Genomic DNA, 21,411 nt, shown 5'->3' on the forward strand with positions numbered 1-21,411 from the left:
TATAACAAATATAATTAGTTTATTACCTGTCTCTTATACACATCTAGATGTGTATAAGAGACAGCAATTACGTATACATAACGTAATAAAACGCTGCTGCTACATAATGTTAACGTTATCTTCTTATACACAGTAATCGTTTGCTCACGTTTTATATGCTTAGCATTTTGCCTTTCCTGCGTCGACGATTGATTGACAGGTTATGATCTCATTGTAATCAGTGAAATTGTCATCGAATTCTCTTCCTCAACTTACAAATGTTAAAATTTGTTCCGACAATATATGATGTCCTGATAGAGAATCTAAAAATGTTGTGGATATACTGTATATTAGGTTTAACAATGCAAACGTTTGAAGAACTACTCAAAACTGAGCTGGCCACAATACAGTACTTTCTGTTATGTTTCACTCAGCACAGTAGTTTTGGTTAACAGGAACGTGCAGCCACATAGATATTGACATGACTATGAATAAATTGCATCTCATCTTTAGCCTACTTCTAAATAAGGGGTGGGCATGAAAATGGGTCCGAGGGCCAAAATGAATTTTTGATTTAACACAGAGGAACCGCACCCAAATTTGATGTTAAAAAACCTTCATACACTTCTTTTATACCGCTTTATGTAAGTTTTAATATTACATTTTATAGATAATCAGTGTCGGGCTGTAAAAAACAAGGTGTTTTCTAGCCAAAGATGGTTGGCGTGCCTCACTCATAGGGTTTTTAATCTATTTTTGAGCCCGCGGGCCACACTTTTCCCACCGTGTTCTAATTTTAATGAATTTAATGTACAGCCCCCTCCTTTGGGACACTCTTCAGCAAACCAATGTGTGAAATATATCTTAATATTACACACAATGAAGGGGACTGGGACACCCCCAAGTGTAGTCAATTCAAAAAAGCATTTACCCCTTATTAAGGGGGATCTTTTTTGTATAATTTCACAACAAATATAAATACACTAAAAGTAAAATGTCATTAAAATCTTTATTTTGAAGTCTTTTGAGCTATAAACCAGGACATTAATACATTTTTTCTTGATGAATATTGGTATAGGCCTATCCTTATATAGTTCCAGTTTGGTGTTACATGGTCAAGGGAAATTTGATGTAATTTACATTCGCCATACTGTTACTTCACTTTAAATAAACCAATCTTCTCAATTTTGACCCTTAGCCCTGAACTGATTTGTTCTTGTCTCCATGTAAAAGGTTAATTTGATATGTTATCCTATGCAGTTGGCAGATACAGGATTTTTTTTTGTGGTGTTTCTTTATATTGCTGGGTTCAGGGCGTTTTCCCCAAAGCTCCAGAGTTTCTATTTTTGGTCCCTGCTGGAGGAGGGAGGGGAGGGGGAGAGTGATGAGCGACCCTTTTGCTACCCCTGGATCCGCCACCTGTGCCCTGATACAAAAAATGCATTGTCCACAATAAGAATATTTGAATCCAAAAACCACAATTCCTTAAAGGGGAGTTTTTTATCAGAGGAAGAAGTCGAGTGATCCTAGGTACCAGTAAAAGAGCATCTATGGGTGTTGATTCAACAGAAAATTACATCATTTTCAGGTTATATAATTGCTTGCCTAAAACTGTATTATTGTTTTCAGTTAGTGTTCCATATATGGGAGATTTACTTTTAATTAATCAAAATCTTCATTGATATATTATTTCTATCATCCTTCAGTGAAGAAAAGGTCAAAGTCCAGTCAACAGCGATTGTACTAATTCCTCTTTTGTGGGTTTGTGGCCAAGCATATCTGGAAAAGAAAGAAAGAATGTTTTAATAATTTATCCTGATTTCCAGGAAGACCAGATATAGACAGTATAACAAATACTGTATAGTCTATACTACAAAAAATGAAATTATCAGCATGCATATTAAAAATAGCTAAGACCAACATTTCCTTTTAATTATGATTATGATCATTACTATCATTGCAATCTTTTGTATATTTTTCCCATTGTAGTATATATTATCATTATTATCATCACTACCACTAAAATTGTGGTCCCTGTTGTAGCAATCATTGCTGTAATTGTCTTAATTACAAAAGGGCAATTTCATGTCAAATTCCATGTATGTTATTGGACCTCCATGAGGAATGATCAGAAATGAAATTAGTGAGATACGTGCTAACAAAATTTGGGCTAATTAGCGATACATTGCACGTTTAACTGATCATATCTCGGTAAGTATAGAACCTATTGATCTAATTTTGGTTTCACTTCAAAGCTATTGAGTAGCTTTATAACTTTCTAAATAAATGGTAACTCCTCAATTTAACCATAAAATAGTTATTACAGATTGTAAATTTCAAAGTTGCATACAAGAAATTTATAGTTTTTTTTCCCTTCTAATTCATGCTAGAGATACATTATGATATAAAGAAGCTTCCCAATAAATTTGGAGATGGGCGTTGTAAAACATCCTAAGCAGTGAGCAATTATATATGGCATGTTCATTCGAAATTGCACCTTTTGTACATACTAACACAGATAATTTCCTCTAAATTATTAGCAACAGCACACCAAATTTTTTTTTTTTTAGGTGCTGAAGTTGAGTTACAATGTAATATAAAAAGCTTCATAATAAAGTTGCTGATGGGCACCCTAAAAGTTCCTGAGAAGTGAGCAATTAACACATACCATTTCGAAAATCAGCGAAATTAAAAAAGAAATTGTATCATCAATTAAATCAGAATAAAGTTAAACACTCAATCATAAGATTTTTAAGAAACATGTTAATTTTGATTACAATGATCACTTTATACCATAAAACATGAACAGATGCACCACCAAAGAAAATTATGGAATAAATCATTTATTATAAATTTCAAATCAATGTCAAAATGCTGTTACTTGTTTTTGTTAATGCAGCATGAGCAGCTTTTCTTTTTTTTGAATGAAATCGTGGGGTAATAATTTTTAAGACACTTATTAGTGAGTCAACAAAGTTTGAAACAGTTGGAACTTTAATGTCAAGATTTGAGCAATTTGCTGAAATCCACTCTTTATATTCAACCCGATCAATCATCTTTGACATGCTTCACGCTGCTAAGAAAGCAATTACTGTGTTGAAGATTGCACTGAATAGCTGAAAGGCAGTAATGCAATGTTTAAATTCTCCACAACCTTGCTCCAGTGAATAATACTTTTCCTTTGATGGATTGTGCATACAAAACTGAATGCATCCCACTTGCTCCTGCTAGCACACACAGCCTTTTGGGTGCAATTCTTCAAATTTAGGAAAACCAACTTTGTCTGGGTTGGTCTCCTTTGCATAAGCCTCTTTAAGATTGCAAGTAACTAATTGCTTATGAAGATGCTGCTTTTACCCATCCACTAGTACAGACACATGTAATGTAGCTTCATATAGCACATATATACAGTACCAGTCTTAAGACTGTCTCTTATACACATCTAGATGTGTATAAGAGACAGATCAAATCGTGCTTCGTGCAACAGATCCATATGACTAGAGACATTTATCAGGCCTAGTTGGCTAAATACCCCATCCCCAATTACAAATTACCCAGAGGTTTGCAACAATTGCTGTCGATGAAAGGCCCCCCCCCCCCCAATGACTTTCGACATTTTTTTGCAAACGTGTTGATCTGTATTTTAAATTACTGTAGAGCAAGGTCTACTGATGATAACGATAAAAAATAGCAATAATAACGAGTGCTAGTGTGTTTTAAAGCGTATGTTTTGATTATTCTGTCAAATTCCAAATATCTTGTTTTCATGTCGCCTGCAGGTAGAAAGTTAATGCCACCGAAGCTAGATAACAACATAACAAGAATCGGACGTCCCTGTTCAAAACACGTGTGATGCTGAACGTCACACGCTGTTCTTTGATTGCTTACCGGTACGTCTAGCGCAAAAAAAAAAAAAGGATCGCGCTTAAATAGAGACTATGTAGTACACATGTCGGGTATCGGACAGGTCTGCCGAAATCAGATTTGCAGCATTTCCAAAAACAGTCTGACGAATGCTAAATTGCTGACTCCATTCTTTTGAAATCCAGTTTGCCGAAAGCTAAATTGCCAATTTTCAAATTTTGCCCTGCCGAAACCCAGTCTGCTAAATGCCAAACCGCCCATTCCGTCTTACAAAAACCCAATTTTCCGAAAGTCAAATTTCTGACTCTCTAGCTTTATAGGATATGTAGTTTCCGAGATACTGACACCCCAAAAAAGGGGCGTGGCTCTTCAAGATGCGCAAATGCAATTTCCTCCAACTTTGGAAGCTTATAACTTGGGACTGGTAATAGCTATCAACGTCAAACTTGGTATTCTAACTTATATTCCACCATATTACACAAATATGGCATCAGATTTACTGTTATCCCTTCTTTTTTTAAGTAATCTGCACTCAAAATAGCCACTTTGTTTAATGACGCAATTTTTTTGTGATTTTCAATGTCACCCTGTGTCCATATGAGTGAGTGTATACATCTTAAATTACAGATATATTATCTATGTGTAGTTGCCTCTAGCCACCAACAAGCACGGGCTGATGAAATGAATTTTTAGACCATTGCTATTCCACAATGGTACATGCTACAACTTTTCTGATTGCAGATTTGGAATCAGCAGCAAAAGATGTCCTACACCACAAACTCTGAAGGTTATAGGTGCTATACTTCCAAAGATATTAGCATAAGAAAATCAAAGTTAATTTCACAGTGGATTAATTTGTGCCACGCCCCCTTTTACATCAAACTGCCGCTATGGGAAAACAAACAGGAATTTGAGTCTAAAAATTTTAGGTTTTTCAATTCACATGAATAACTGTCAGTATAAAAAATTTAAAAAATCTATGATCCCATGGCATGGAATTACCTAACTCTTAAAAAATTTAGTTATTTCCGATTATGTTACAATATGTGTAGTTTTCAACATAGTATCTAACCATGAAGGAGCTGAGAACCAAAGCTGAAATTTGGTGTATAAGTAGATCTAATATATCTGGTTAACTGGTGTAAATTTAAGAAAAGATTTTAATTGTCCACATGACGAACCGTTAATGGGAAACATAGGCTTTTTTCACTTTTTGAGGGCTGGTCCCAACTTTGAATGGATGCCATTCCATTTTAATTCATTTGATCAGCCTGTGCTTGCTGGTGGCTAGAGGCAACTACCCATAGATAATATATCTATAATTTAAGATGTATACACTCACTCATATGGACACAGGGTGACATTGAAAATCACAAAAAAATTGCATCTTTAAACAAAGTGGCTATTTTGAGTGCAGGTAACTTCAAAAGAGAAGAGATAACAGATAATCTGATGCCATATTTGTGTGATATGGAGGAATATAAGTTAGAATACCAAGTTTGACCTTGATAGCTATTATCAATCCTGAGTTGTAAGCTTCCAAAGTTGGAGGAAATTGCATTTGCGAATCTTGAAGAGCCACGCCCCTTTTTTCGGGCGTCAATATCTCGGAAACTACATATCCAGTAGGGCTAATCTTTTGTGTATTTTGATTTTTCACATAGTGGATCATTTATAAGAAGTTTCATGAAAATTGGAGATGGTCGACCTGGGACCTCTGGTTGATTTGACACGGAATTACCCACCTATAGCAATATTTTTTATGGTTGATTTGAGGAGTTTATAAAGTTATAGAGCTACATCATCATCTTCATCCTCATCATCGTCTTCCTTGACATCGTCATCGTCCTCATCGTCATCGTTTTTGTCATCATCATCCTAGTTGCTGTATTGCAATAGTAAAGCTTTAGGATTAAATCTAAAAAAAATACCACCATCACAATCAACATTCAACAATTTAAACAATCAAAAAAAATTTTCAACAAAGAAAACTATCACTATAACAAAAAAAAACATGAATACTTTTTTCATTTACAATAACATACTTTCTACTAATGTGGCTGGATCTTTACCACCTCCGCTTGCTAGCATCTCCTTCCTAAATCGTTCACCTGCGGACCTTGAAAATGGATCTTGAGCGAAACACTGACTCCATATCTTGGTGGCCACTGCCTTTGAGAGTACATACGAGTAATATTTAGCACCGTAACCAACAAGGTGTCCAAATCGAAGCTGCCAAGCCTATGATTTAAAGAAAACAGTAATAATTAATTTCAATATTCCAATTCATTAATCCAATTCATTAACAAAAAAAAAAAAAAGAAACTAAATTGATGTTTTGTTTAAAATAATTACTTACTGTTCCTGGAACATGTGACAAGCAAGAAAAGTTATTTTGAACATCAGCTAGAATATCTGTTGTGCTCTGAATATTAAAAAAGGAAAAAATAATTAAGATGAGCCATGATAATAGTCTAAATATTGAATAACATCGTAAAGATTTAGATATATTGTGAAGACCTAATAAACTTATAATTATCAGCTTCTAAATATCATAAGAAAAGGTTTCAATTACCAATTATGATACATAAAATACCTTTCCAATATTCTTTGCACAGACCTTTAAAATTAATTGAAGGATTTTTGTAGTAAAAAGTTAAAATAATTAAAAAATAACTTCATCTGTGTTGCTAACTTATTTACTTTTGAATTTTTGAGGGTTTCACCAAAGAGTATAGTATTGCAAGAGGTCCGATTATCCTTATTTTGCATGCACGCAATGAAACGATATGCAAAGTTCTACCACAAGATAGGGGGCGCCATATTGAATTTAATAAAGTTCGAAACTCGAACATGCGTTCTATAAACATGTGTTCGATATGAACGCCTTTTACATTCTATTGAAGGACATCCTCTAGTTTGAGGTAGTTCTTTCTTGGATAGGATTCCTCTTCAAGGGAACCTCGACAATCAAACCTCTTGCTATTCTATACTTTTTGGTTTCACTGAACAAGTTGTGTCTTCAATAAAAATACCTTCTGTAGGGGGTGGTTACCATGGAACATCTGATCTAGAATTGAATAGTAAACTTGTGTCTGCATTTCATATGCTGAAAACATCTTCTTAGAAGCACAAAGTTTTGAAATCATTTCTTCTGGCAAAGTCTAAAATTAAAAACATGTTAATATCAGTATTGGTGGCACTATAATTGATTTCTACAAATTTCTACAAACTATCTGGAATCAAAACATTAATGTTTGGAAAAGTGGGAAAGGGAAGAAATAAACTGAGGAAACTAGATACTTAGGGGAACAGACTGTACTTTTCACAAATTAAAATATGAAATTACAGATTACTGAAGTGATGTTAAAAGAAACCAGAATTAATAATTTTCAGTACTATATCAGAGATTAGTGTGTGTTTTTTTTCCTTGAAATTGTTATTTTTTCGAACACAATGTGGAGAAAGCAAAGGGATAGAAGATGGGTACAACATGAAAAATGTTAGGAAATAATTTCAGGGTAACTTAAATTAGAGACTGTACATAATTAATGTATGTTTTTGTTGTTGGAAATTGTTATCTTTTTTGAACACAATGTGAAGAAAGCAAAGGGATAAAGAGGATACAACATGAAAATTGCTAGGAAATAATTTCAAGGCAAGAATAAACATTCCAAGCTATACGACCTATGCCGTCTTGTACACAGAAAGAGGCAATAGGGGCTCAACTTACTGGATCAAATCTCTTGCCCTAAAATGAATGTCCATACTTGGTGTTTGTGATTTATAACTTACCAGACATGAATATTGAAAGAAATTAGGATGTCAAATCAGAAATTGAAAAATAACGTACAGTACCTCCTGAGTTTTGTAATGTTTTGCAAACTTCTTGAGGACACGATAATCATTGGCAAAAAACTCCATCAAAATAGAAGGCACCTCTGCGAAGTCTGTAGCACACCGCGTACCTGTCACGTGTTGGAACTTGGTTCTAGCAAGCATGGCTGTGGGTAGAGAATATAATATTGTGTGGCCTCACAGTACAACATCAACATGTAGAGTAGAGTAAAAAATTCACACATATACAATACAATCAAAAGGTTTAACAGTATAATATCCATTCATACAATACAGTCAAAGTTCTAACAGTACCATATTAACAAATGTGATTGGTATCAACACAATAAAAAATAAATGTTTTTCCTTTTTACACTTTCAACAGGTTCAGAAGCATAAATATGGCTCAAGATAAATGATGACATCAACTAGTGGAAGAGTCAATTAAATCAAAACATGACACAGAAAGACTTACAGTGAATACCATGACCAAACTCATGGAATAAGTTTTCCATCATCTGAAAAAAAAATGTTTTTATAAATACTGAATGATTTTATGATTAATGCCAATCAATTATTTTTTTTATAACACACCTAAATAAATCTGTCATTTGATTGGTGGATTTCATATCACGTGACATTGGTTATTTACCCCATTTCGTCATTCATCATGGAAATTTAGTTTTAGTACGAGAGAGCAGCTTAGCTCAGTCTGCTAATCTGGTGGTAGCCACTGTGTGTGCGCTGAACCGTGGAGATCTCTAGGTCCCCAGTTCAATTCCCATCGCTGCCTCTCCTTGTGTTTCAGCTAGAGGGCTGAAATACAAGTTACATAGCGCACTGTCTTTCGGATGAGACGTTCAAGCCGTTAGTCCCGTGTGCATTTATGGCCCATGTGCACGTTAAAGAACACAGTACACTCTGCGGAAAAGAGTAGGGGATTGTTTCCCGGTGTACTGTCTAATCACCACCAGAAGGACTCCACTGGAAACAAGTCTTCTTCTAGACTTTCATGGGCTATCCTTGGTGCTTACACCGAATAAATCCAATACAAATCAATCCAATTCAATGTGTATTATTATTTCCTCCCATGCATTTTCTTTCCACCGTTTTCCTCATTGCACGGTGCCTAGGATATGATATCAATCAGCCTAATACAATCTTTTGATTGGTTAAAGAGATGCTGGACTGTTCTATTTAGAAAAAGGGTACATTTTTTCATAAAATATCCAATGACCAGAATCTATTTAAAGTGTGTTATAAAACAAATAATGTTTTTTACTTGCACAATCATGGAAAGAATATTTTCATATCTTTCAACTCATGAAAATATTCATCCCATTGCGCTCATAAACATTTATTATTTGTATTCATGATCATGCCAGAACAACTCGCAAAGATATATTCTTTTGTGTTGAGCAATTATATACAATAGAAGTATGCAATGTTATAAAAATTACTTACTCCATGTGTTAAGAGTGCAGGTGCTCCAGACTGAGGTGGACTGAAAATGTACAAAGGAAATAACAACTATTAATAATGATCATCATCATCCTTACTCACACAATAATAACTATTAATGATGATCATCATCATCCTTACTCACACAATAATAACTATTAATGATCATCATCATCATCCTTACTCACACAATAATAACTATTAATGATGATCATCATCATCCTTACTCACACAAATAAATATTAATGATCATCATCATCATCCTTACTCACACAATAATAACTATTAATGATGATGATGATCATCATCATCCTTACTCACACAATAATAAATATTAATGATCATCATTATCATCCTTACTCACACACACAATAATTAATATTAATGATGATGATCATCATCATCCTTACTCACACAATAATAACTATTAATGATGATGATGATGATCATCATCATCATCCTTACTCACACAATAATAACTATTAATGATCATCATCATCTTCTTCCTTACTCACACAATGGTGGTAATTTGCCTGTCCACGAAAAGACAATCCTCCACTCAGGATTGCACTGAATTCCTTTTCAGAGTGAAACACACCAGGAATCACCCTCGAAAGTTTAAAAATCAATCCCTTGCCGCTGCTCTTTTCTGAAGAGTTTACTGCATTTTATAGCATTCACATGGCCCATACTGTACACAGTATCAATGGCTTAGGCATCTCTTCTGAAGCTTGTTTTCCAATAGGCAAACTTACTTGTGTGAATCAAAAGCATCAGCTCAGGAGCTTGTGCATTCACATTTCTATCAGAATATATTTTAGTGTAATCAGTAGTTCGAACTGTTTCTACTTTTTGCAAAGTGAAAAAATGCGCAACCAATCAGAGCTCTGGAAGCGAACAGACGCTTTTGATTGTAACACAAAGAGAAGGGACCAGTCATTAGCTTTAGTAAACTATGAAGCTCTATTTTAAATATTGATAAATGCACATGTAAAAATTATAGCTACTTAAAAGATTAAGTTTTAAAATCAATTTTAAAATGGTTCTGTAGAATGAAAGCCTTGCATGATCTACTTACAAGAAATAAGTTTTAAAATTGATTAAAAAAAATTCTAAAGTGGTAAAATTCTTCCAAAAGTCACCTAAATGAGGTAAATGATTAAATTTTAAAATAATTTAAAGGTAGTAGAAGGCAGCTAATTCTGAATGGACGAAGAGGATAAGAAGGTACATCAGCCAGAAATGTTTTTGGTAGTTACTTACATACAGGAACAGACTAACACAACACGAGGTAGTTGGTAAGACTCATCATCCATTAGACGACCTCCTCGTATTGTAAAATGACAATCATGGGGTGGTTTACTAGGACGATCAAAGAAATCACAGTATATGTACCCTAACAGACCTTCCGTTTCGTGTATAACAGCCTACAGAAAAAAAAAAAACAAGATTAACAATAATAGCATTTACAAATATAATAATAACAATAGCAACTAGAGTGCAGCCAATCCATAGAATATTTATTGGCGACTACATTATTTTTCTTTTATACTCGAAAAGAAGTTTCACAAAATGTTTTTAAAATTTGTGTGACAGTGGCCTTTGATATTTTCACACCAAAATTTAATCGCCTCTTCCTTAGATTAATATTTCTATTCACTTCATGATGATCCATTTAGTTTTAGCATGATCCTACTAAACAGACAGATGAACAGCCTGACACACAGACAGATAAACAGCCTGACACACAGACAGATTAACAGCCTGACACACAGCCTGACACACAGACAGATTAACAGCCTGACACTCAGACAGATTAACAGCCTGACACACAGACAGATTAACAGTCTGACACACAGACAGATAAACAGCCTGACACACAGACAGATTAACAGACAGATAAACAGCCTGACACACAGACAGATTAACAGCCTGACACACAGACAGATAAACAGCCCGACACACAGACAGATAAACAGCCTGACACTTAGGGTGTGTTTTGGCTGAATAATGCCAAAAACACATGTTTTTCATAAACGATTAAATTCCTTCTGAACGTGTTTCTAGTGAAAAGTGCAACTAATAAAAACATGGTAATGCGAGCATTGTTAGGTGGGTGGAGCTTAAATGACGGCCACCAAGCTGACCTTACTTTTGCGAGCTACAGCGCATGCCGAACACACCACAAAAGTATGAAAAAAGTATGGTATGATCTTCAAGCATGTCATCCTATTGGTTTAAATTTTTTCTTCACCCCGAATTTCCCGAGGACGAGCGGTCAAACCAACGAAGAGGTCAACTTGGGTCATCGACGGGTCATGACTAACATGGTATTGCGTTGCAGCTGAAAATTGTACCACAAAACAAACGTTTTCTGAACGCGAACCCTTTAACGAATGCGTGTAAAAACACACATTTTTAGAACGCATTCCTAACCGTGTTTAGTTTTGTGGCCCGTTTCTACTGGGGAAAAACATGTGTTTTTTAATAACCATTTAAAAACAAATGTTTTTTTGCTCGGCAGAAACAGGCCCACAGACAGATAAACAGCCTGACTCACAGAGAGGCAAAGAGTGATGAATTTATTAATAATAAAATAAAGCTCTGTCTATACTATCAAATTTTCTTTGACAAACAACTGCTGTATGCCCATATATAGTCATGAGGTGGCTATATATGGTCATGATGTGATGTCATCATGCCCATATATAGTCATGAGGTGGCTATATATGGTCATGATGTGATGTCATCATGACCATATAGGCATGTCACATGTTTTTGTCAAGTAAAATTTGACAGTATTGACAGGGCCTAAAATGACAATAAAATGAATACAAATATTTAAATTATAACTGATAATAAATCACCATCAATATAATCATAAACATAACACTGATGGTACCCCTAGTAGCACTACAACACCAATGTGTGGTTTTCATTAAAATCGCTACACTCAGACTACAGTGTTTTCTGTGCAATCCTTGTAGCAGTCCCCGATATAATCAGAAAGGTTTCCCGATTCAACCGACCAATCAACATGACAGAAAGCTGACGGTGATAGCGTGTAGCAATTGTATGGAAACCAAGCTTAATGGTACACATACTAGTTTTTTGACATCCTGAGCCCAGGTTTCACCATGCTGTGGATCAACACTCTCTAGGCTAACCCCATAGAGGCTGGTAAAGATCAGGTTTAATCCATCCATACACGCTCCAAGAGAGAAGTAGTGAGTTAGGTCTATATTTTCAACGTCAAACCTACAATTCATAAATTTATGGTGAAAACAAATAATAAATATATAGTAATAACAATATAAAATAATAAATAATAACAAGATCCAATAAATAATAATAATATTTATAATAGCAATAGCAATCCTAATAGTAAGAAAAACAAACAACCTCAACATAAAAGTAACAACAGTCATTTGGTTGGGTTTTTTCTATCAATATTTCTATTGTCTAAAACTATTCTTGTTTTAATTGTATATCTTATGAAAATAAAAATAATAAATTCTAAATAATAATAATAATATGTAAAAACAGGTAAAATAAAAAAAAAATTATCAATAGGAAGTAATACAATATAAAAAACATACTTACTTTTGTTTCTTTGCTATATTCATATAATATGATGGGTCCCACTGCTTTATTTCCTGTAAGAAAAATTGAGTCCTCATTCATTCCTAATACTATTATTAAAAATTAATAGCAGTAACAATAATAAAATAATTACCATAAATAATGGACTAAGCGATGCACAAATGCTAATTTTTTTTACCAAGAACTGCACTCTTATAAGTTCTATTTTCAATTGAAGCATTGTAGCACCTAATCAAGTGTGCTATTACCCTGCAAGTCTAGATATTTTGAACTTCATGCAGACCGAGTCAGGCCGATCTATGTACAACACAGGGTGCCATAGTAACATGAGGAACACCATTCAAAAAATAATGCCACTCTCGAATAAGTTTTGCACTAAGGCTACCCAAAAAAAATTGTAAGCACTTACTTGGTAATTTAAATATAACAACAGCAACAACAAAAACAGAAAAAAATAACAGGAGCAACAACCATAATCATTAAAAGTCTTTTAACAAAACAAGTTAATTGTTGTATTGTAACCATAAAACATATATTCCTTATCATTTTTATTAATAATGATATTTACAATATTAATTGTGATGTTAGCATGGTGGCTGTTAAATTAATATATTTGTCATCTTAGTATTTCAATGGAAAATCAAAAACTCTTTTATTGACTTTCTTCTTTTATCTTACCTGGTTATTATATTTGTTGATGGATTTCTTGACACCTTCAAGAAACTGCAGTTCCTTTTTTGCTTTTGGGTACAAGTGCTCAGCAAGATACATCAGAAACTCCATCACATTCTCAGGAGTCTTTGCCATGGTACCACGTAGCGTTCGATGGGCGAACGTTTGAAATCCTACCAGGTTGGCTAGGCTATGCCTTGCCTCAAGCAGCTGATCTAGAAGGGTGCTCTGAGTTGGATTTGGGTACAAGAACACCTTATAAGCAGCTTCTCTAATCTATAAATAAATCAGTTTAACCATCATAAAAGTTACCATCAGGCTTCATCTATACTGCTATAACATACTGTGATAGAACACATTAGAAAGACTTTAGGATTCATTCTCCAATATAAACTTGCCAGAAGTCCCTTTTAAGCGCGCTTGGCGTTCCATAGAAATGACCGGCGGCTCAACTTGTCGGCGGCTCAACCGGTCATAATCCGATAGAATACATTAGAAAGACTTTAGGATTCATTCTCCAATATAAACTTGCCAGAGGTCCCTTTTATGGTACAGTGCTTCTAAAAATTTTTTTTTATTAAAATATTTTTCTCATTCTGGACAGCACCATCACTAAGTAAGTTAATTTAAAGACGGAATAATCCGAAAAAAAGAAATTGAGTATGGGACGCCAATTAAACTTGGTATGGTGCGCACTAAGTGCAATAAAGTGCGAGTAACCCAACCTTAGGGCCTGGAACCCAGGCTAATGCAGGTCTTATGCAATATTATTCTCATGCACTAATGGCTCTTTTGTGTCACTATTTTACCAACAGTCTATACAAATTGCTAATATTCTACCATGACAGTTTACTTGATACGTCACAATGGTTAAATTTTAAAGAGGCATGAATGAATAAAATGAATATCATTAGTAATGACAAAAAGTTGCATATAATAAGCCACTCACCAAGTCACTAGGATTTTCTGCATGAAGGGAATTAATCATCACATTTTGACCATCAACTGGGAAACAGTGGCGAATATGTTCAGGAAGTTCATCTTTACGTACAGCTGTCGGCATCTGAGTACCCTGCATAAATTGGCTACCAAGAACTAAGATATCTTCATTCAGACTAACTGCTTTTAACCTCTATAAAAAATATCAATCAAAAGCAAAACAAGTTTGTTTAAAATTGCATAGAAGTTATTCCCTAACTCTGTCATTAATAATAAAAGTGTATAAGTTACCTATCAGAGTTATTGTTAGTTTGTGGAAGCTTGCTATGTCATCACGCTAGCATCTGTCCTTGCAGTCGTCCTCCGTGTTGTTCCTTGTTAGGCTCTAGTTATGAAGCCTCTTTTTGAACATTTACCAATCAATTATTATTCTCATACTTTTATTATCGTTAAATCAGGTTCATCATTATATTAGTGATTATAGCGCTTTATGCCAACAATGCTTCTACCAGGCACCCACTTGTACTCGATTGGAAGGAGAAAAACGTAGGTATTGTGCATGTATAAATTATAACATTTATCATTAGTGCACTACAGTGAACCCTCCAATTCATCACACTTCTAACTTCAAGACCCTTCTAATTCGAGACCACTTTTTTAAAGAACAAATTAACAATCTTCAATCTATTAACACCAAGCTAACCCTCTATGTGAGAACTGAACCCTGAGACAACCCCAGATTTTCAAGTCCCAAAGGGGGCCTAGAATTGGAGGGTGAATTGTATTAGTGCATTTATGCATTCATGGCGAGTTGAGTGGCCGAGCGGTAAGGCATGGGCGCCGCTAGCTATAGCATTAACATCGGCGCTGGTTCCAGCCGCTCCTCGCCCATGGTTCGGTTGGTAGAACCAAGTCTTCTCAGATAAGGACTTAAAATGGAGGTCCAGTGTATACATCTGGCTCGTGTGCACTTTAAAGAACCCATTGCATCTTTTGGAAGAGTAGGGGGTTACCCCGATGTTATGGTTTATTTCAGTCCTTGTCGTTGTGGAATGATGTGAACATGTATCTACCAAGAAGCGCCTCTTTACGGCTGCTAGGTAATCACGGACCACGTCCGTACACATTTCAGCACAATGACGCTGCAAGTTATGGGTTATTCTCCTACCTTTACCTTTATCTTGTAAATCAAAACATCTTTTGAATTCTAACCTTTATTTCATCTAAGTGTATTCCACTTTGTTCAAAATCAAACAAGAACAATTCAGCGACCTTTCTCGATTCTTCATCCATTGACCCCATGACCTCCTTGGAGTCTAGCAACCTTCTGATTGACTGGTGTAACTCCACATTTGTGTTGAGTCTTTGAGGAATTTGATGAAAATTTAGTATCAAAAATAGTTCTGCCATTTTGGTGGAAATGAGCAAAAATAATATCCAAAATCATTTGGAAATGTTAAATATGTGCCCTTTAGAAAACCTCTGTTAGTCAGCTTTGTACTGTAAAAGCCTTAAACTATAATAGATAAATAAACAGCATCATAACAAAGTGATCTCAAAGTCATATTTTTTAGTCAATATTGAAGGGCAAAGAATAAATAACCAAATAATATGACAATGTGATCTGAATTATTAACATTTATTTACAACTGGTGATCAAGTGCAGTTTAAGCCAAATGATTGCTTAAGGCAAGCTCATATACAGTAGTGTTGCTGTTGGTAGGCTGACAATAATGTGTATGGATATATGGAATTTACCTTTCTACCAGAGCACTTATTGACATACAGGCATCTTCAGCTGCTTGTGCGAAGTTATTGTCAGGATGAGCTAGCCGAATAAAATCAGCCTGAAAAAGGAATGAAAGTATTAATTACATAAGCTTTATCCACCATGTTTTAATTGATTGCAATAAAGAATTTCAATTTTCAATAGCTTTAAGGGGAGGCTAGTAAATTTGGTTTACCAGTGGCTTTTGATGTTTTCTTCAGCCCAACCCTTAAATATAATCTAACAGAAGCTTAAGTCTTTTAAATTCACTTCTTGCAAAATTTAGGGAAACTACATTTACAAAATGTAAACGAACAAAATGTTTTTCTGTTATCCAAGATATTATATTTTAGCTTCACAGAAATGACAAAATATATTTTTTAATTATTTCATTACCAAAAGTACTTTTTCCAATGTACAACATACTTTTCAACAACTATTTATCATTTTTATATATTAATATCAGTGTTTAACACTCTGAAACCCAGGGGTTTGAAAAAAATAGTATCAGCCACCGCCAAATTAGCAAATTTTAACACTTTTCCGAAGCTCATTGAGAGTGCGTATGTGATCAGATTGACATGTAGTGAATACCACAAGAACTACAACATTTTAGGTTTACAATGGTACCAAACACTTTATTCTAATTACAATCTGTGACCCGTAACAGTAAAATGAAAATGACTCACTTTTACGCAACTTTGCACAACGAAAGCTGAGATAATCATGATTTCGTGAAAGAAATCAATACCGCTCTATGCTAATGTAAACAAACAAATAGTGAAATACTTACGGTCCAGAATGAATATAGTTTTCAAATTGTCAGTACGCTAATTACCCCATCTATCGGACTCTTTAAAAAAACCCAGAACATGGAGATCTCCGTGTTTGGTGGGCCGATTGTTAAGAAAATTTTAAAAAAATAGTATTTTAGCCAGATGAACTTGTAGCCAGTGACTCACCAAATCAGCTACACGGCACAGCGTATCAGACAATTTGTCAAAAATATTCACTATTTGAGGACTTGTGGGAGAATTTATTGCCTCCTGTACCAGATCCTCAGCTTCCTTGATGCATTTCACCTGGGCTTCACTGAAACCTGTCGGAGAGGTCAGTTCTGGCATTTCAAACAAACCCTAAGAAAACAAGGGAAAGATCACTTGCAATAAAGATATCATACTATTCAATAAAGTGCACACTATTGCCTTGCATTGTTACCATCATCAATATTATTAGAAACCAACCAACATTTATAATTTAACATGCTACTGCTCAGAACTCATGTTACTGTAACATGAATTGTCAAATTAAGCATTAGTTTGATAATAGAATATTACAGTATGGTAGGTCTTACTGAAAATGTAGAGGTATACATACAGTATGTTATACTGAAGATTATATATAAAAAAATAACAATTAAAATAGATAAATTGACACAAACCTATAACTGTAGTATGTTAAACTCATACTTTCAATGGTGAACATACAGAGTATATATGTGTAAAAATTACATTCTATATTTGAAATTGCTTCTGCTGTATATTTAAACAGCAATTTCAGCACTAGTTTAAACAAATCTACCAGTGTGGCTGCAGGCCTAAACTGTTAGTACTGGATAGCTTCAGTTGTTTGATTATGTTGGCTTGCACCTAAGTTCTTCATGGGTGGGCCTCGTATAGAGACTGTACACGCATGCTTTACTTTATCTTACCACATTTGACTTTCCAAAATTAATTTTCCACTTTGTCTTCAAATTGAAGGCAGAAGCCAAAGGCGACCAGGTGACAACACTTCTGGATTTTGCAATCCATCTTCCTCTTCTGTGTGGATGCAAAAGATATTTTCCAGCACATTTTATACTGTGGATGAACCTCCTATTTGATGCCATATCCCTCTGTTATGTCCTCTCAATTAACCTGAAATGTAAGAAAATTCTAATTCCATTGACTGTCATAAGGCAAGCAATATCAAATACTTTACAAACTTGGAATAAGGGCAAATAGAAAAATTTATTAGATTATCACTCCTGCCTGCATCAAAAATTCGGGAAATATTGATGCGGGAATAAAAAATAAATTCTTTTGCTGCATCAATTAATTCAACAGCATAAAAATAACAATGCAATTTGTCAAATACATTTTCTTTAAAAACTATAAAATTAAATCAGTTTTTATACTGTATTTACTATTATTACTAGCCAAATATAAACAGTCCCTCCCTCATCGATAAAAACAAAAGCACATATAATACTATGCAAGAATGTTAACAACTGACACTGATTTTAAATATTTAAAAATATGTTTAGTAAGAAAGTTTCAAAAGACAAAGTATAATTGCTACTGCATAGCACCATTATAAAAAAATATAATATGAATATTTATAAATACAGTGAGAGTTTAAGAAAGATATATAGTTATTAAAAAATGAAATAAAAATGAAATGCAATACAAAGCATTGCATCTGAGCTGGACTTAACAAATTGAGTTATCATACTATAGGTTTTTCTTTGGAAATTGTCATCGATTTGCCAGGAAGGGTTACTATTATGTAGATATCAAAATGACCTGACACCAGCACAGTAAATTAGCTACTCTATTTCCAGACCTATTTAGGTCTATCGTGTTTGCTTCTGTGCTGTTTTATAATTTATTGTATGCTTATTTGACCAGGGGATTTAGAGGATACCCACATCTTGTGTTGGACTCTCAGCCCATGTTGTCCTCATGGCATCCCTCTGGCCATTTCCTGATATGTGATTTTTGTGTGGAATATGACGTAATAAATAAATAGACTACCTGCCTAGCTAGAAGGAGGCCTAGGCATACTCTTTCTTTGTTTGTTTTGTTTTTTAATTGCACGGATGATAACTCAAGAACTAGCTCAAATTTACACAGAAAATCCTTAGGAAAATAGGTCTGCAGAATCGTAAGTACTGCATATTATACACATTGGTATATTAATATTGGGAACAGGTCAAAACGGCAAAAATTCAAAACGGCAATAAGTCAAAAAGGCATTGACCTAAATGGCAAAAAAACAAAACGGTAACACTTTTAGACCAGAACGGCAATGGACCAAAACGGCAATAAGTCAAAACGGCAAGACCAAAACGGCAATAAGTCAAAACCAGTTGACTATAAACTGTAGGCAACACAGTTAATAATTGAACCGAATCAACAATAGTATGCTTAAAACGACTTTTTTAAAATTAAAAGTTTATTGAAAGTAACATTCCATGAGTGTTACCTTTAAAATCCCCCTCTTGATTTCGCACCTTATTTATGAACTTTAAGGTGGTGTTAACTCGTATTTACATCGGTTAGATGATTTTATTTTAACTGCTGTTACTAATAACAAAAAAATTACAACTCAAATAAAATTAACAGACCATTCGGGTTCAATATTTATTTTGGTACATCATCAGTTCAGTTCTCATCATCGAAACATTGTACAGAACAGATAAAATTTGCACAAGGCAGGACAAAAAATATTACAATAAAAGATGATGCAAGGATGGTCTATGAAAGTTAAGAAGTAAAACTTAATTCCAATGTGGCACTACATAAAACCCAATTATAAACATGAAAGTGTACAATGATTATTATTAATAATAATAATAATAATAATAATAATAATAATAATAATAATAATAGTATAACATACAAATTAAATAGTAAAAAGTTTGGGGGAATCACAATATAAAAGCAGTAAACATTTAAATAATTAAAACTTTAAAATACAGACAAAATGAGGCTAAACAATTTATGTCATAAAAGTAAAAAAACACTTTAAAGAATAACAAAATTAATAATAATAATAATAATAATAATAATAATAATAATAATAATAAAAAAATAATAATAATAGGATTAACAACAATAACACAACATACAAATTCAATAGTAATAAAGATTGGGGGAACACAATGTAATATATACAATATAAAACCAGGGAACATTTAAGTAATTAGAACCTTAAAATACAGATAATATGAGGCTAATACGAAAGTAAAAAATGGAAAGAAAAAAAAATAATAATAATAAAAAACACTTTAAAATAACAAAATAATTTGTTATGGATGTGTAAAAAAAAAACAAGAAAAAAAAAATGATTCAGAAAATTATAAACTGCTGCCCGGGCCCGGTGGCGCTTCATTCTTGGCATTGACTTTTGCTCCTTTGCCGTTTTGGTAGTATTGCCGTTTTGGTCTGTTGCTGTTTTGGTACTTATCATTGCCGTTTTAATTTATTGCCGTTTTGGTCACTGCCGTTTTGGTCATTGTCTTTTTGGTTTTTTGCCGTTTTGTTCAGAAACCTTAATATTAGGTCAAAGCCTAATTTTCGGCAAAATCGACATGAACGTTAAAGTCCTTATTCCCCACACGAAGGCCTTACTTATTTTACTTGCACAGCAGGCATACATCCAATTAGGCTAGAAAGAGGTCTAGGCAGGCTAGCATAGTTGGTGTAGTACTTAGGCCTATCAGAAGGCCTAAGTACAGTAAGTAGGCTAGGCCTTAAGTAGCCTAGCTAAACTAAGGCTAGGCATTTACTACTAGGCAAAAGGGCCTCTCCGTCCGAGCCCGAGCGAGGCCAAGACTAACTAAGTAACAAACAACTATATGATTTCAGATACAGGTAATGTAATGTAATGTAGTGGGATTTGGTATAGCGCATTATACCGAAGTCTCAATGCGCTGGAAAAAACAAAAACAAAAGGCAACTCCTATTGTAACCAATAATACTGGCTGGCATATCTAACGTAAGTTTAAAAAAAACCAAAAAAACAGAGATATTAAGACGATCCGTAATTCCAGTCAGATATCATGCATGCTACTTTCTTACTCTGAAAAGGGAAAGTCATCATGGGCGCAGACATCTTTATTTTATGTGCTACACTTTGAACTTGGCCTAGGCCTAGGCTATTCCAATTTTGTAAAAACATAAACTAAAAGCTACACTCAAATTATTGTATTTGATACACATTTGAAGAAAAAAATAATTTATTGTCTTAAGTTTGGCTTATGAATAATGTAATTAAGGAAGAAACTACCTTTTTGGTCTAACATACCCAGCTCAAATGATAATAGGATAGTCCACAGTTGCCTGTGTCCCTTCTGGTGTGGTGGGATAACAAAATCCGCGACGTCAACGTTGACGCTAATAGTTGACGTTTGCTGTAGCGTGTTGACGCGTGTTGACGGTTTGATGCATGTAAATACAATCGCTACGCAGGTGGGAGGTTGATGTTTTGTTTCGGCAGTAAACGCAGGCTTGTTTTTTTCTACG

General features: G+C 34.3%; 1 protein-coding gene across 5 annotated transcripts; it reads right to left on the bottom strand.

Annotated features, from left to right (window-relative positions):
* Positions 1–969: 969 nt before the first annotated feature.
* Positions 970–21,319, bottom strand: LOC117100500 (mitochondrial intermediate peptidase-like). 5 transcript variants are annotated; one of them, XM_033240220.1, is made up of 17 exons: positions 21,194–21,319; positions 17,835–18,039; positions 17,086–17,259; positions 16,114–16,202; positions 15,568–15,718; positions 14,366–14,548; positions 13,423–13,692; positions 12,745–12,797; positions 12,246–12,399; positions 10,405–10,568; positions 9,145–9,184; positions 8,156–8,198; positions 7,702–7,847; positions 6,879–7,007; positions 6,203–6,268; positions 5,889–6,084; positions 970–1,758 (listed from the first exon to the last, which is right to left on the bottom strand). In XM_033240220.1, the coding sequence occupies exons 2-17, from the start codon at positions 18,009–18,011 to the stop codon at positions 1,697–1,699; spliced, it is 2,097 nt and encodes a 698-aa protein (XP_033096111.1). In that variant the 5' UTR covers positions 18,012–18,039; positions 21,194–21,319; the 3' UTR covers positions 970–1,696. The 5 variants fall into 5 exon arrangements, with proteins under 5 accessions (XP_033096111.1, XP_033096110.1, XP_033096112.1 ...); XM_033240219.1 differs by having other exon boundaries at positions 21,176–21,319; XM_033240221.1 differs by lacking the exon at positions 21,194–21,319 and adding an exon at positions 20,968–21,045.
* Positions 21,320–21,411: the final 92 nt, after the last annotated feature.

The sequence above is a fragment of the Anneissia japonica genome, unplaced genomic scaffold (genome assembly GCF_011630105.1).
Source record: "Anneissia japonica isolate Jap-2015-1 unplaced genomic scaffold, ASM1163010v1 scaffold685_len2926416_cov193, whole genome shotgun sequence".
Taxonomy (NCBI): Eukaryota; Metazoa; Echinodermata; class Crinoidea; order Comatulida; family Comatulidae; genus Anneissia; species Anneissia japonica.